The sequence below is a fragment of the Cnephaeus nilssonii genome (assembly GCF_951640355.1).
Source record: "Cnephaeus nilssonii genome assembly, chromosome: 2".
Taxonomy (NCBI): domain Eukaryota; kingdom Metazoa; phylum Chordata; class Mammalia; order Chiroptera; family Vespertilionidae; genus Cnephaeus; species Cnephaeus nilssonii.
This window is the reverse complement of record NC_137073.1, coordinates 100,085,138-100,100,270: the sequence shown is the minus strand read 5'-3', so window position 1 is coordinate 100,100,270 and position 15,133 is coordinate 100,085,138. Positions and strand designations below refer to the sequence as shown.

General features: G+C 46.7%; 1 protein-coding gene across 6 annotated transcripts in view; it reads left to right on the top strand.

The window, feature by feature from the left end:
- Positions 1-15,133, top strand: part of TRIO (trio Rho guanine nucleotide exchange factor) — a 304,156-nt gene that overhangs the window by 207,140 nt on the left and 81,883 nt on the right. For all 6 annotated transcript variants that reach the window (XM_079791309.1, XM_079791308.1, XM_079791311.1 and 3 more), the window contains exons 29-33: positions 2,106-2,217; positions 3,903-4,093; positions 6,041-6,142; positions 10,199-10,341; positions 10,907-11,006. In XM_079791309.1, the coding sequence (XP_079647435.1) occupies positions 2,106-2,217; positions 3,903-4,093; positions 6,041-6,142; positions 10,199-10,341; positions 10,907-11,006 (648 nt within the window). The remainder of the gene's footprint in view (positions 1-2,105; positions 2,218-3,902; positions 4,094-6,040; positions 6,143-10,198; positions 10,342-10,906; positions 11,007-15,133) is intronic.

The window sequence follows — 15,133 nt, the reverse complement described above, 5'->3', positions numbered from 1 at the left end:
TGCAGAGTTTATGATTGGTACATTGCTATTGTGACTTTTTTCTTTATCTGTAAAGTGCCCTGAGTTTTAAAAATAGCACCTAGCATGTTTTGCTTTGTTTTAAATCATGCCATTTATGAGAAAGGAAAGAGAAGTTGTCAGTCTGGATATTTGTACCATGGCTCCTCGAATGGCCTGCTGACTACGGACCAGGCCCTGTGCTGTGCGCTTTGCATATGTGAAGCTCACCTCCCACAGTGCTGTCTGCAGGGAGGGGCCTGGCCTTAGGGTGGGGCGCGCCCCTAGTCGTCACTGGTCCCCACCACCTGGGCGTGGCTCTGCACTCAGGCCAGGCTGGTGCCCAGGTTTCCCTGAACCCAGAAGAACTACCCTCTGGTCTAGTCATTTGTCACACACAAATGTGTCCATTTTGTTCGTACAAATCACAAGTATTTGAGTCACACTGACCTCTGCTTTTTCTTGGTTACGAATGATTGTAACTAAAGTCACACTTGTAAAAATCTAATAACTAATAGTCATGGCAATTGGGTGGTAAAGAAAACTTAGAGTTTGTGGTAAGAATGTCTAAGAGTGCATTCTATATGTAATTGATACATATTTTCTTGACTACAAGGAAAATAATTTACAGCCTCCATCTAATGGTGTTTACCCTCCCATTTCCTTGGCTGGTGAATGTTAGTAAATAAACATTAGAATGTACCAGTCATTCATCCCAGTAACAGTATTTTGTGAACCTGTGTCCCCGGTTCAGTCCTAGCACAATAATAGGAGGCGATCATGACATTCAGAAGAGGGAGTTATGAATGCCTGAAACTCTTCTTTACTCTCTTTGTTGGTAAGAAAAATGGAGAAATAGTTGGCAAGTGGCTGCCTTCTTTTGTGGAAGTGGTTCCATTCTGGAACTTTCTGTCGGAGCAGCTCCCTTGCCCCGCGGTGTCAGGATCTCCCTGAGGGACTGTCTGACCATCCTGTCCCTGCAGAGACGTGGGCTGTAACCACGCAGTGGAAGCCGGAGGCTAAGCTGTTTATCTTAGCATTTGCTCTTCGCTTCCTATTCCGCAAAGGCGGTTCACCTCTGATGTCCTCAGGATTGAGGACTTGGTTTTCACCCGTGGCTCTCTACAGACCGTTGCTCAGTGACCTCACTGGTCACTCCTGGCTGGGGCTGGAACTCATAACCCTCCCGTGGTTCTGCGGAGGGTCCTTCTGGAAAACAGGAGTAAGCTGCGTGGATCCCCAGCCAGGAGCTGCTGCCAGTGCAGCTGGTCTCCGTGCATGGAAGCACTCTTTGCCATGCTGTTCAGCATCATAGGTAAATGCCATCTGGTCGTGGGTGAAGGTGCTTGTCAGTAGCTCAGTTGCTCCAGACCATTGGGTGTGAGACCAGAGCTGACCTCACTGTCATGTCCCTCTGTTGAGTCCTGGGACCCGAGCGCTGTTGATGTGGTACTGCCTGACCAGTAGTCATTAATGCACAGGTGAGATGTCTGGGAGCCCAGAGGAGTCAGAATTTGCTGCCCTTGCTATCATTCATCAATCACGGTGTCCCTGAGATCAGAGATGTCATCACTCTCAGGGAGTGTGATGCAATCATGGGAGCTTCTAAACATGCTACAGGCAAAGGGTGTTTCACCATAGGTGTTCCTACAGCGTCACTGTTCCTGGCGCACGCTGTGCAGTTCCGGGTTCGATTGCCCTGCGTTCATGGCACCAGAGGCTCAGAGGCCTGCTGGGCCCTGTGGAAGCTCAGCGGTACTGGCTGGACCCTGGCGTGACCTTCAGTCACACCAGTAGCTGACTTCTCTGCTCTCCTAATTAAATACTTTGTCATTTTTAGGGCTTGGTAGTTGACATGTACACTAATTTTATCTTAACTTATGACTCCCCCTGGTTTCTGTGATGTGAAGAAATGTCCTGATTGAGCAGGACAGACGCGTCTGTCCATTGGACACAAAGACAGTAATTTGTTTCCTCTGAGAATATATGCCCAGGAGACCACAGTCTGTTTTTTTATCTTGAAAATCAAAGCTCTTTCATTTCTGCAAAGATCTTGGTGGTAGAGAACGTCGCAGTCTTCGCTAGTTCACCGTCTTGGTCTTCTGCAGGAGCTCCTCACGTGCTGTGAGGAAGGCAAAGGGGAGATCAAAGACGGCCTGGAGGTGATGCTCAGCGTGCCCAAGCGAGCCAACGACGCCATGCACCTCAGCATGCTGGAAGGTACCGGACGCCCCACACCTGTGTGTGCTTTCTGCTGAGTCTGTGGATGGATTTCCCTTTCCCTGAAAACCTTGGCTTCATGCCTCTGTGTTTACTTAGGACTAAGAGTCTAGATGTGAATGTCTTCTTTTTTAAAGAATTGGTTTTATTACTTCCCTTAAAGATCACGTGAAATGCTTCCACCTAACCACCTGTCCCTGTCCCATTACTGGGAATGGCCTCCCCCGACTCTGAGCTTCGTGTCGCTGGCCTTCACCTGCCTGGTCTCTGCTAGGTGATGGGTTAGGATAGATCAGTCCCCTAAGATGAGAAAATCCTTAAAAGGGCTTGCTGCTTCCCCATCTCTGCATCCATTGCATCACTTGCTGGAGCCGGGAACGTAGTGAGTACCACACAACTGCTTATGCAGGTGAGTGTGGTATGTAACGCAGTAGAGAACCAGATAAATACACTTTAAAATGTTGCCATTATAATTCTCTGAATGCTTCTGCTTAAGAAGGTGATTCTGTGTTACAGAGTTTAACTGTTACTCTCAGGTTACATTTACAAGAAGCGCTGCTGGCCTGTGTGTGTCATCATTGCTGGTAGCACTGAGCCGTACACTAGTTAGGGCAAAGGTGTTGCTCTTGGTCAGAGACCAAAAATGAAGGCCAAGCGGCATGGCTTTCTCATTCTCTGATGTGAAATGCTGAGCTGGCGTGGCAGCCCTTCTGACGCCAAGGACTCGGGCTCTGCTCCTGCTCGTTTCTCTCCATGACTCGGATGTTGCCTGGCTGGCTCGGCTCAGGATGTGTCTAGACTGTGTTAACCTTGCATCGGGCAGGACGTGGGGTCGCGGGGGGAGGGGGGGCAGCAGGGAGCAGCTAGACATCATACATGTGACTCTCCCATGCGGCCTGAGCGTAGGTGCGGGGCTCCCAGAGTTGCAGAGGATGCTGGGAAATGTAGTGCTCACTTGAGCAGCGTAGAGGGGGCTTCTGCTATTAAGGAAGGGGGGAGAGTGGAAGTTGGGAGACAATTAGCAGCCGCCACCTGCCGCAGGAATATTAGAATCCAGATAATGGTCCCTTCCATGAAGAGATGAGCATTGATTAATGAAAGCCAGCCAGTGGCCAGAGCATGACTGATTCGCATGAAGAAGTTTGCATGCAGAGGGAGAACTCCAGAGAGATGAGTACCCAGAAGGAAGGCAAGACCAGGGCCTGGTGGAAAGGCCGGGACTGCTGAGGAATGTCCTGGAAGGGTGTTCTAGGCCGAGGAAGCAGAGGATCAAGACGCGAGCTGGGAACGTCAGGGAATCATTCTGGGCGGAGGAGGTCTGCATGAGGAGTGTTGTGAGTGCAGGTGACGAGACGTGACATTCTCAGCTGGTGAGAATGCCACCCTAAGGATCTAGAACACAAGGAATAAAGCCAAGAGGCATCCCTGCTTTAAACACACACACACACACACACACACACACACACACACACACACACACACACACAACGAAAAATATATGTAAAATCTTGTTTCAGGAAGAATTAGCCTTTCTTGGATGGGCCAGTGCTGGGGAGGCTGGAGTCAGGGGCCCAATTGGAAATGCTAATCTGAGATTTAATTGATGAGCATTTTATACATGTTTAATAATCATAATGCTGTCTTTTTTATTTTAAATTGATTGTGCCTCCTTTTTTATGTTGTAGGGTTTGATGAAAATATCGAGTCTCAGGGAGAACTCATCCTGCAGGAATCCTTCCAAGTGTGGGACCCAAAAACCTTAATTCGAAAGGGTCGAGAACGGCATCTCTTCCTTTTTGAAATGTCCTTAGTATTTAGTAAAGAAGTGAAAGATTCCAGTGGGAGAAGCAAGTACCTTTATAAAAGCAAATTGTTTGTAAGTATTGGCATTCGGAATTTTAAGTTTAAAGGTAACATAATTGCAACATTTTTGTAGGTAGAGAAAAATTACTCTTTGTTGCCTTCAGGTTATCCTAAAATGTGAAAAGTCCAAAATTGTCATGATTTCATCTTCAGTGAAATTCTTTGACAGCTGTGAGTCCACTAGAGGGCGCACCTGAGTTTGTGTTTTCCTAGACTTAGGATACTTGCTTTTTCTAAATTCCAGGGAATCTAACTACAGGATAAGAACACACTTTGTAAGTGAATTTAAATCATTTGCCTTTCGTGTACCTTAACTGACTTTATAAATACACAAAATGATTATATCTCACTATGATTTTGTGAAGTTCTCATATCATTATAATTAATTTCTCATTCACCAACATTGGAATATACTTATGCAGCCTTACAGGGTGGCTCACTGTGGGATCTTAACGACAAAATTTGATATATTTTCATTAAAAATAAATTTAAAATAAATAAATATATGGTTTTAACAATAGCAAAATATTATTATTGGAGAAAAATATATGTAAGCAAAAATCGTTTTAAAGACCCACAATCCCACCTATTTAGAGACAGCTGCCCTTGAGTGCTTGGCAGTTACAGTGATGAATTCTTACTTGTCATTGTACTTCCTGGCCAGAGAAACACACCTGGTGCCTTTTTTCCATTGGGAGCACGTCCAACCCGTCTCTTTATAAAATCACATGTCAGCTCAGAAAAATCTCAGGCACATGTCATCCCCAGGGTCCACTATATTTCCTTCTTCCCTTAGTAGCAATATCTCAGAGCACTGTCATCAAAAAATGGCTGGGCAGGCTCAGGCAGCGGGAGGATTAAGCAAACTAAGGAAAAATTACCATCAGAGAAATAATAGAAAATGCATTAGAATTTTTTTTTTATACAAGGTATGGAAGACTGCTTATACATATTGATAGATATTTGGATAATTTATATTTTATTCGTTATATGTTTTTATGGTATCCATATGTTAATCAAATTCCCAAAGTAATAAAATACTACCAAGTGTAGAGAGCATCTTAATAATAATCTGGAATTTGCAAGTTCAAGTTAATGGTTTTCATACCCTTTCCTTTGGCTGACATCCTGTTTGAGATTGTCTTTTGGATCACAGCCACCTTACATCATTTTAGATCATATTCTAACTAGAAAGAAAAAATGCAGCATTGCTGGCTAGTAATTTCACTAGCTGGCTCTAATCTAGCCTCAGAGACCAGGCTAGTCTGTTTTAGAGACTGATACATCTTCACTTAATTTATCTTTTAAAAGTTGAGGTTCCCTCAGAGGCACCTCTGCGCTGTGGGTTATGAATCACTTCCTTCGCTGGAGGCAGAAGAATGCGTTAAGGGGGAACGTGATGTGGCGGGGTTGAAGGTGTTGACCTTCATCTACACTCTTCCGTGTTCTGCATATTACACCTACATATATTACAGAGAGCAATTTTGTCCTTAGCCCTTAAAATTATTGGTGAAATACTGAAAGTTTATGCGATTGATAAACAAATGGGAAAATAACTGAGCTGTTAAAACACCATTTGCCCTTCATGAAGGTACTTCACTCATGTGGGAAATGGGAGGTGGCAGCTCTTTCACAACCAGAACAAACGCATTTTGTTATTTATAAGGTTGAAATGAGTCAACTCTTGGTCTTCCAGATTTTAAGGTTTCAGATACTTTGCTTTTTTCCCTCTGGACTTGCTTGTGGACTTGCATCAGAATCTCCAGTAGCAGTGCTCACAGGAAATGAAAAAGATGAAACCAGTCGTTTGTAGCCTCAGAACAAAATTTTCTTATTTTCACTAAAGTGAGGGCTAAGGATTACTTATTAAACTTAACAAACTACGTTGTTATAACCTAGCATGACCACATGGTCTCTGAATTGTACTCTCATCTAATTATATCATTGTCTTTTTACCCAGACCTCAGAGTTGGGTGTCACAGAACATGTTGAAGGAGATCCCTGCAAATTTGCACTGTGGGTGGGGAGGACGCCAACTTCAGATAATAAAATTGTCCTTAAGGTACGTCCACGGGAAGCTTGGGGATGTGCTCTGTGACATGCTTATCGTGGCAATGAATGCTTTCTTTTTTCCTGTGGTTGAAACTGTTGGTTTTCATATCACTTTATGTGTTACTTTTATGTTCTGTTGGGATTAGTGATTACCACAAAAACAGTAGAATAAATTCAGTTTGGTATTCCAGGGATGAAATAAAGTGAGCTAAACCTTTGCTTGCTTACTCAAATCAAATGGAGCGAGTCTTCAAACTTTTCCCGTACTTCCAGTCTTAAAAAAATTGTTCATTCCTAAGAGATGCAGGAAGTTCAGGTCTAGGACAGAGATCATGGGCCCACAGCTTCCATGCACACTTGACCTTTGGTTTTAGAGGAACATGGGCATCTGGTGGAGTGTGACGGCCTTGGAACGTTTCAAGGCTGAACATGCCAAATGTCTCCATGGGGTCCTAGGCTCTTTGGCGTACTAGTTTGGGGGCAGAGGAAAAGGGGGATAATGATCAGCTACAGGGTTTTATATAATGTTTTGATTTAAAGTGTTTAAAAAACACTGAGGGTACTTCGAGGTATCTCGTCTTTGGGAGAGGAAATTATCTTTGAACATTTGATTTGAACTCTGTCTTGAATACAACTCTCTCCTAAGAATGGCAGAGGGCCCTAAGGGTGTCTTAATGTACTTCCCTCCTTCTGTGTTTGAGAAAATACAGATGGAACTGTCGGTTTGAGCTGTCTGGAAAGACCATAATTGACTTAAGGATGTTCTGGGGAAGATGTAGACAAAGATTTGTAGAATATTGGGAGACGAGCCAAAAGCTTAATGGGCCTCTGGGTGAACTTGCACATCAGCGATTTTGTCTTACATTCCTTTGAATCTCTATGGTATTTCCAGCAACCCCAGCTTATTCAGCAGCATGTCACTCGTAGAGCCACTGACTGTTATGCCATTGTGTTTTAAGGTGTTTACTCACATAGAAATAAGGAACATTCATTTTACAATGAATATATTATTACCAACCCAGTGTGTTCTTGTTAGTACTGGCAGAAAGCCCTATAAAACATAAATTGCACTGTTAGCTAAATATTAGATAACTGAGCTTTTCTAAAGCATAAAATTTTAAAGTATCCTCAGGATGTTAAAAATTCCAACTTATATTAAGTGTTTATCCAGATTAGCTGCAGTGACATATGCCAAAGGGTGTATCTAAGAAATGGTGCCAGATATTTTAGCCAGTTATGGATTACTTTCATTTGGGACATAATAAAATGCTCATGATGCAATTGAACAAAAGACTTTCTGTGGGCTTTACCAGATGAAAGTTTTCTAGGGAGTTCTGAGTAATATTTTCCTGACTTCCAAGAAGAGACTAAATGAAATGATGTTCTCATTAATTTTCGAGATTGCTTTGTGGTGATGATGCTGGTGTGAATAGTGATGACAGTGGATATTGAGGTGGTGGCAGTGGAGATGGTGATGATGGTGGTAGAGATGGTGATGGTGGTGGAGATTGTAGTGGTGGTGGTGGAGATGGTGGTGGTGGTGGTGGTGGTGGTGGATGGAGAAGATAGTGGTGGTGGAAATGGTGATGGTATAAATGGTGGTGGAGATGGTAGTGGTGGTGATGATGGTGGAGATGGTGGTGATGGTGGTAGAGATGGTAGTGGTGGTGGTGATGGTGGTGGTGGTGGTAGAGATGGTAGTGGTGGTGGTGATGGCGGTGGCGGTGGTGGAAATGGTAGTGGTGGAGATGGTGGTGATGGTGGTGGAGATGGTGGTGATGATGGTGGTAGAGATGGTAGTGGTGGTGGTGATGGCGGTGATGGCGGTAGCGGTGGTGGTGATGGTGGTGGAGATGGTAGTGGTGGTGGTGGAGATGGTGGTGGTGGTGGTGGTGGTGATGGTGGTGGAGATGGTAGTGGTGGTGGTGATGAAGATGGTAGTGGTGGAGATGGTAGTGGTGGTGGTGGTGATGGAGGTGGTGGAGATGGTAGTGATGGTGGTGGTGGAGATGGTGGTGGTGGTGGTGGTGGTGGTAGTGGTGGAGATGGTAGTAGTGGAGATGGTGGTGGTGGTGGAGGTGGTGGAGATGGTAGTGGTAGTGGTGGTGGTGGTGGAGATGGTGGTGATGGTGGTGGAGATGGTGATGGTGGTGGTGGTAGTGGTGGAGATAGTAGTAGTGGAGATGGTGGTGGTGGTGGAGGTGGTGGAGATGGTGGTGGTGGTGGTGGAGATGGTGGTGGTGGTGGTGGAGATGGTGGTGGTGGTGGTGGTGGAGATGGTGGTGATGGTGGTAGAGATGGTAGTGGTGGTGGTGGATATGGTGTGGTGGTGGTGGATATGGTGTGGTGGTGGTGGAGATAGTGGTGGTGGCAGCAGTGGAGATGGTGGTGGTATAAATGGTGGTGGAGATGACTGAGTGATGTGGTGGTTGAGAAAATGTTTTGGTGGCAGTGGGATGTGGTAGTGATGGAGGTGGTCACGGTCATGGTGGTCATGGCTGTCAGGGCAATGATGCTGATGGCCTGTTAGTTGTAAAACAAAATGTGGCCTTTTTTTTACTTTTATAGTCTGCAAGGGAGAATTCTATTTCTAAATCCTTCCTTAAATGGATTGAGACTACTAGGAGAATTATCCTCTATAAATGTAATGATAAATTTGCTTTATATCATGAGAATTTTCTTTATTTCTGAACCGTAGTAAGTTTTCCTCATTTGTCTCCAAACTTGGCCAGATGTTCTTCCTCAGATACTTCTCTTTGTGTAGGCTCCCGAACATTTGTACCAGGCATTCACATTCCAGTAGGTCTGTGTGTTCAAGTTTTCCACCCTGAGACGCTTACTTCATGCACAAACTCCCCGGCTCCCTAATCACGCTGCTCCGACCCCAGCATCGGCGTGACTGCTATCCTGGCATCCGATTCCGGAATGGGAGCAAGAGACCCCTTTTATCCTTTATTTCCCCGTTACTGTCCCTCAATAACTTTAAAGCCATATCCTCCAGTTGAAGCATTTTATTTAGAGAGATCTCAATTTTAATTTCCTTTCCCACCATGGGCTTTGGCTTTCTAGTTTCAAAACAAGGCCCTCCATGAGGACACGGTGGGTTCCCCTCCCTTTGTGATCTCATCTACAATCCCACTGACGATTGTTTTAATCATTTACAGGGAATTATGTTTATATCCTAGGAGGTTGATGTTTTCCATAAGGAAATTAAAAACTGTTACTAAGGCCCAGGACATGTAAAAAGGAAAAACAAAGCGCCTCCTTTGAGGCACAGTGAGAGAAAAAATCTGGGCAAAGTCACGCCATGTGTGTTCATTCAACAAATGCTTGTTGAGGGCCTGCCACGTGCCATGCCCAGAGAACCTTTCTCCGCAGGTAGAATAAAGCCCAGGTCAGTCCACCACGTGGAACTGGCAGTAGGACACACTCGTTTATTCCAGTGGTTTATTCCGATTTACAGCTAGGGGCCGATCATGCAGAGCTGGGGGCAGGCTCTGTCCTGTGCTCTGGGAGCTGCAGCCTCACCTGCTGGCGGTGTGACCGGCACATCTCTGTGTCCACGCCACGGTCCCTCGTTTCACACGAGGGTAAGGCAGCCCGAGTCCACTCGTGCTTGCAGGAGGGAGGGGAGGAGGTGGGTGCGGAAATGTGGCGGCCGCAGCTGCTGTCCGATGAGTCCTGTGACGGGGCAGCATGACCTGTGGTTCAGGGTCCATTGACACTTCACCAGCCACTGACCACTCCTCTTGACCTGAGTTGCCTCAGAGCAGCTCTGCTTTGGGCTGGCTGTGTTTCCATGTCTTCCCGGGGCTGCTTTAAGTTCCTGGGGCCAGGGAATGATCAGTGATTAGAATATCCATTGATGTGGAATAACGTACGTGCTCTAAAATAAAAATGGTTGTGATTAAAAAACCTTCAAAACTAGGGTCATGTTTTTGGTGGCATATTAAACATACGAAGGGCTGCTTTTCTGCTGGAAAGTGATGTTTGAAATGGGAGGCTCCAGCGATGCGGAGGCCTGCGTGGTTGGGGCAGGGTCTGATGGGTTCTCGCACCGGTTCAGGCTTCCAGCATCGAGAACAAGCAGGACTGGATAAAGCACATCCGGGAGGTGATCCAGGAGAGGACCATCCACCTGAAAGGCGCCCTGAAGGAGCCCATTCACATCCCCAAGACAGCCCCGACCGCGCGGCAGAAGGGCAGGAGGTGAGCGTGTGCGGGAGGTTTGGCTAAGCTTGTTTATTTAATAGGGAAGGAACAAGGCATTGTTAACGTAATATTTTTCAAAAAATCGTTTTTCTCAGACATTTGGAGGAATATGGTTTTTAAACATAGTTTATTCTTAGCAATGCAATTGCTTCGTCAAGACAGGACCCTGCTTCCGCTTAAAGTAAGTGCAGGGCTGTGTGCGAATCTCCAGCCACTGCGCCTTTCCCACCCAATGGTGAGCCCGTCCAGGCACGTGTGCAAATCCACACGTTTCTGTTTCTTAGTTCTGACCTGGAAATGATCATGTCAACTCTATTTTTTATTACGTGGATTCAGTGGAATGATCTATGTTAGATACTTAGCCCAGTGCCTGCAGAGAGCCTGGGCTTAGCACAGAGGTATCAAGTCCGCGTGAACACAGTGGAGGTAGCAGCAGTCGCGAAGACTGACTTGCACCCCTTGAAACGCACCTATTCTTTCTCCAATGATCGATGGATGAGCCTTACCAGTCTAAAAAACAAAGCCAGCAGAGTCAGGAATTCAAAATGTCCTGTGTCCCCAGGGACGGAGAGGATCTGGACAGCCAAGGCGACGGCAGCAGCCAGCCCGACACAATCTCCATCGCCTCCCGGACGTCGCAGAACACACTGGACAGCGATAAGGTAAGCTGCAGCCAGCCTGCGCTGGGGACGCGCGTGCAGCCAGTCTGGTCTGACGGGAAGCAGCCTCATTCTGTGTGTAAGTGACAGTCGTCATCAGCGTTGTCCAACAGCTGCTGTGCTGAGCGCGGTGCCAGCACCGGTACCAGGGGGGAGGCTGGGGGCTTCGGAGTTAGAAGACGTTTACCCTGAGGATTCAAACAAACCACTGCCCTTCCCAATGCTTTACCTGTTCGATCAGGTGTCCCCGGGAGTGTGTGTAAGCTTTTCCATTTTATGTTAAGCAGAAGAACCTGTTATTTTAAAACAATATGACCCAGAGCCCTGGTGCATAAAAGGGGAGCTATTCTGGTTGAAGCAGGGACACGACTCCCTCCTCTTGGCCCTAAGGCGCCTTCCAGACATAGGAAGTGCGCCTGGCCTGGGCCTGCACCTGCGCCGACCGCCAGTACGATAGATCTGATTTGTGTCAGAGTCCACAGAGGTGGCCTGCAGTATCCCCGGATTCTGGCTTGTGGATTCAAAACGCCTGCAAAATAAATGGGCAGGAGAAGCTGGGCTCCTGGGCTTACACGATGCCCGGGTGTCCTCAGAAAGCCCGTGGGAGACATTCATCTCGACCTCGTCTGTTTCAACTGGGATGAGCAGCTGGTCTGCTCTTTCCTAGACATGAGCCAGATTTTATAACAAAAATTATTTGACAGAGAATAGGGGTTCGGAATTCCTGGGTTCTCTCTGCCTGGTGCGAGCTGTGCTGAGACCTTAGTCTGGGTCGTGAGATGCAGGGGCTCTTGGTAACACGTTTCCAGGGCCCGCTCATGCGCAGGAAGGAGGAGCCCTGACTTCACTTCATTTGGGAACGATTGATGGCAGAGAGCGAGTCCCACATGGGGGCTATTTCAGGTGGCAATCCTTACCATCCCAGACCCCGGTCTTTTCTCACTAGTTTTACAGAAGAATTCATGGTATTTAAATGTCATTTCCAAGACACAAGTAAATATATTTTAAAACACAACTTTTCTACAATGATTTCACTTTCAAGATACTTCTAGTTTGAGTAATTAGTTGTTGTTTTTTCTTCTTTTTGAGTTCTCCTAATAGTAAGTCCTGGAACTTCAAATGCTTAGAATATGAGGACTGAGGAATAAAAACAATGTCTCATTTTATTTTGCTCCGAGCTCAGTGTATGAGAATTCAGCAAATATTTCTTGCCAGTAGTAATAATGAGGAATAAGATAAATTACGTGTTCAGGCTTGTAGTGCTTAATAGCATCGCTCCCTGCGGCCCCTCCCCAGAGCCGCTGAGTTAAGAAAATAAAGTTTGAGCCTGGAATCATTTCATTAGAGTAATTCTGATTATTTTCTTTTTAAAAAAGATACTAATTGAGGTGATTGAGTAACTTAAATACTCTGTTTACACAAGAATTATAGTAATAATTCTTAATAGTTATGGGAGCTAATAGACACTCAGGTTGAGGGGAAAGCCCCCTTCATTCAGACTGTCTCATAGCCTTGCGTTGGTGAGAATCACCCCTCCAGCTCTAGGCCCCTCAGGCCCCAAATTCACCTTCTTACCACATATATTCTCATGGATCTGGCCTGGATTTATCTGAAGTGAGTTTAAAGGGTTTTTTTAAGTCATTAGAATGACATTAACAAAGTGATAAATAAATGCAGAAAGTTCTGCCTTTTGGAAGGTGTGTTAAGACTTTTCTGGAGGTTTCTCCAAGAAGAAAGGCTGACTTTGTCTCTTCATGGGGTTTATGTATAAACTGGAGGCCCAATGCACAAAAATTCGTGCAGGAGTAAAGAGTAGGCCTTCCTTCCCCCAGCTGTCGGCACCAGCTTCCCTCCAGGACCCGGGCTTCCCTCCTCCAGCCACTGGCAGGCACCCAGTACCCAGGCTGCTTCCCTCAGGCCACCTGCAGGCACCTGGGACCCGGGCTGCTTCCCTCTGGCCACCGGCAAGCACCTGGGGCCCGGGCTGGCTTCCCTCAGGCCGCCTGCAGGCACCTGGAACCTGGGCTGCTTCCCTCTGGCCACCGGCAAGCACCTGGGACCCGGGCTGGCTTCCCTCCAGCCCTAGCTTCGTCAGGAAGGACATCCGGAATGACATCTGGAAGACGTCGGGTCTAATTAACATATTACCCTTTTATTATTATAGACTAGAGGCCTAGTGCACGAATTCATGCACAGGTAGGGTCCGGCTAGCCCCGCCCCCAATGAGGACCCATCGGAGGTGGGGCCAGCTGGGGGGAGGAGCCGTGTGAGGGTTCCAGGGCATGTCCAGCCCATCTTGCTCAATCCCAATCCGCCAGACCCCAGCAGGAAACTAATCTACCAGTCAAAGCGTCTGCCTCCTGGTGGTCAGTGCACATCATAGCAATCAGTTGAGCTGCCTTAGCATATCATTAGCATATTACACTTTGATTGGTTGAACGGACGACTGGACACTTAGCATATTAGGCTTTTATTATATAGGATGGGTGTGGTGGGAGTCTGGAAATGCCCCCTGGATGTAGTAAGGGCTCCGAGGTGTCTTCTCACCTTAGAGAATTTGAGTGCAAGCATCCCAGTACATTCCTGGTCCCCGGAGGCATGGCCAATGAGTCCACAGGAGGGTACACACAGAAACAAGGCTCTACCCTGGAGTTAGGAATCACATTACTAGCTCTGCTTCAGATCTGTTACGGCTTAACAGGCTTATGTGAACTTGGAACCGAGCCTGCACAACTCCAGTAGAAAAAGCAGGCATCATCCTAAGAGCTGATGCCATTAAAAGCAAATTCTATTTGTAACCAATGAAAGAGGAAGAATAAACCACTACGACAAAAGTGTAGGTTTGCAGAAATTGATCATTCTACCTGGATTAGAATTTTTAAAAAATTGCCTGTTAAATACTTTAGGTAGTTTACCAGTTTCTGTTTTTTTCATCTAATGTGCTTTCTCTGAACTTCATTGTGTAGCTCTGTGACCCGACAGGCCCACTTCTGTGAAGGCAGCCACGCCCCCCCTCCCCTGCCCCGGCGAAGCTGTGACAAAGCCTGTCCCTTAGCAGCGCCCAGCTAAACACTCTCCTGATTCCTACCCATCCTGAAGGAATGACACTCGGAACTGAGGTGTTTAAGTGGGCGTGGCACTAGTTCCCGATACCCCTCACGAGACCACAGGTCCTTCACGGCCTCGGAAGTGTGAGAAAGGATGAAAGGGCTTCCCCAGATCGTGGAATTGCAGCGGGTCCCCTTCTTCAGTTCTTGGATCTGCACGTGGGACGCGAATAAACAGCACGTGAGGCTTAAAGTCAGACTTGGGGGTTTGGAGAGGACACACCCACGAGGCCTTGGAAAGAGAAGCCCTGTTCCCTCCACACGCCCGCATTTGTGTCCTCTGCTGGGGGCTTTCTTGCCGCCGTCCCCCCTCTTACATCCCTGATAGAGCATTTCGGGTCAGCAGATGATTCAGGAGAAAACATTCTGAAAAGTAGGGAACTGCATTCTTTCCCGAGTCATTTTGCAAAACGCGCAGTTTCTCTGAACTTGGCTGCACCAGAACCCCGCCCCCCTCTCCCTCCAGGGCAGTAACTTTTCATATGTCTCGAGGTCCTTTCCACCATTCATTTTTCAAGTTTAAACAGCCTCTGAGGACCCGGGTAGACAGCTCCGACAAGGGAAATTACTTAACCATATTCTGCCTCTGACTTAATTTATCTTGTCTGTTGTGAGTTAGTTGTTATCATGGAATTTGGTTCCATTTCAGAAACTGGGTGGGGGGGGATGTTTTTGACTCAGGCTCTTGGAGAATTCGTAAGTATAAGTTACCTGCCAGGGCTGCATAATCCTCCGATGGGGCGCAGGAGGCTTTGGGAGGGGTCTGCTAAAGGGGGATGCCCGGAGACACCCTCTTTCCAGGGAGCGCTGTCAGAATCGCTGAGTGGGCTGCTCAGAGATACAAACCACATGCCCCCATGGGCACATTCCCTTCTCTGGAAACACCAGTTTTAAAAGATACCATCTCTTTGTCCCACAAGTGAGTTTGGCACTGATGCTTGCCCATATTCATAGTACTTATGCTGATAAAAATGATCTTATGAAAATATAATTTCGGTTCCAAAGAAATCAAGTGCCTGCCAG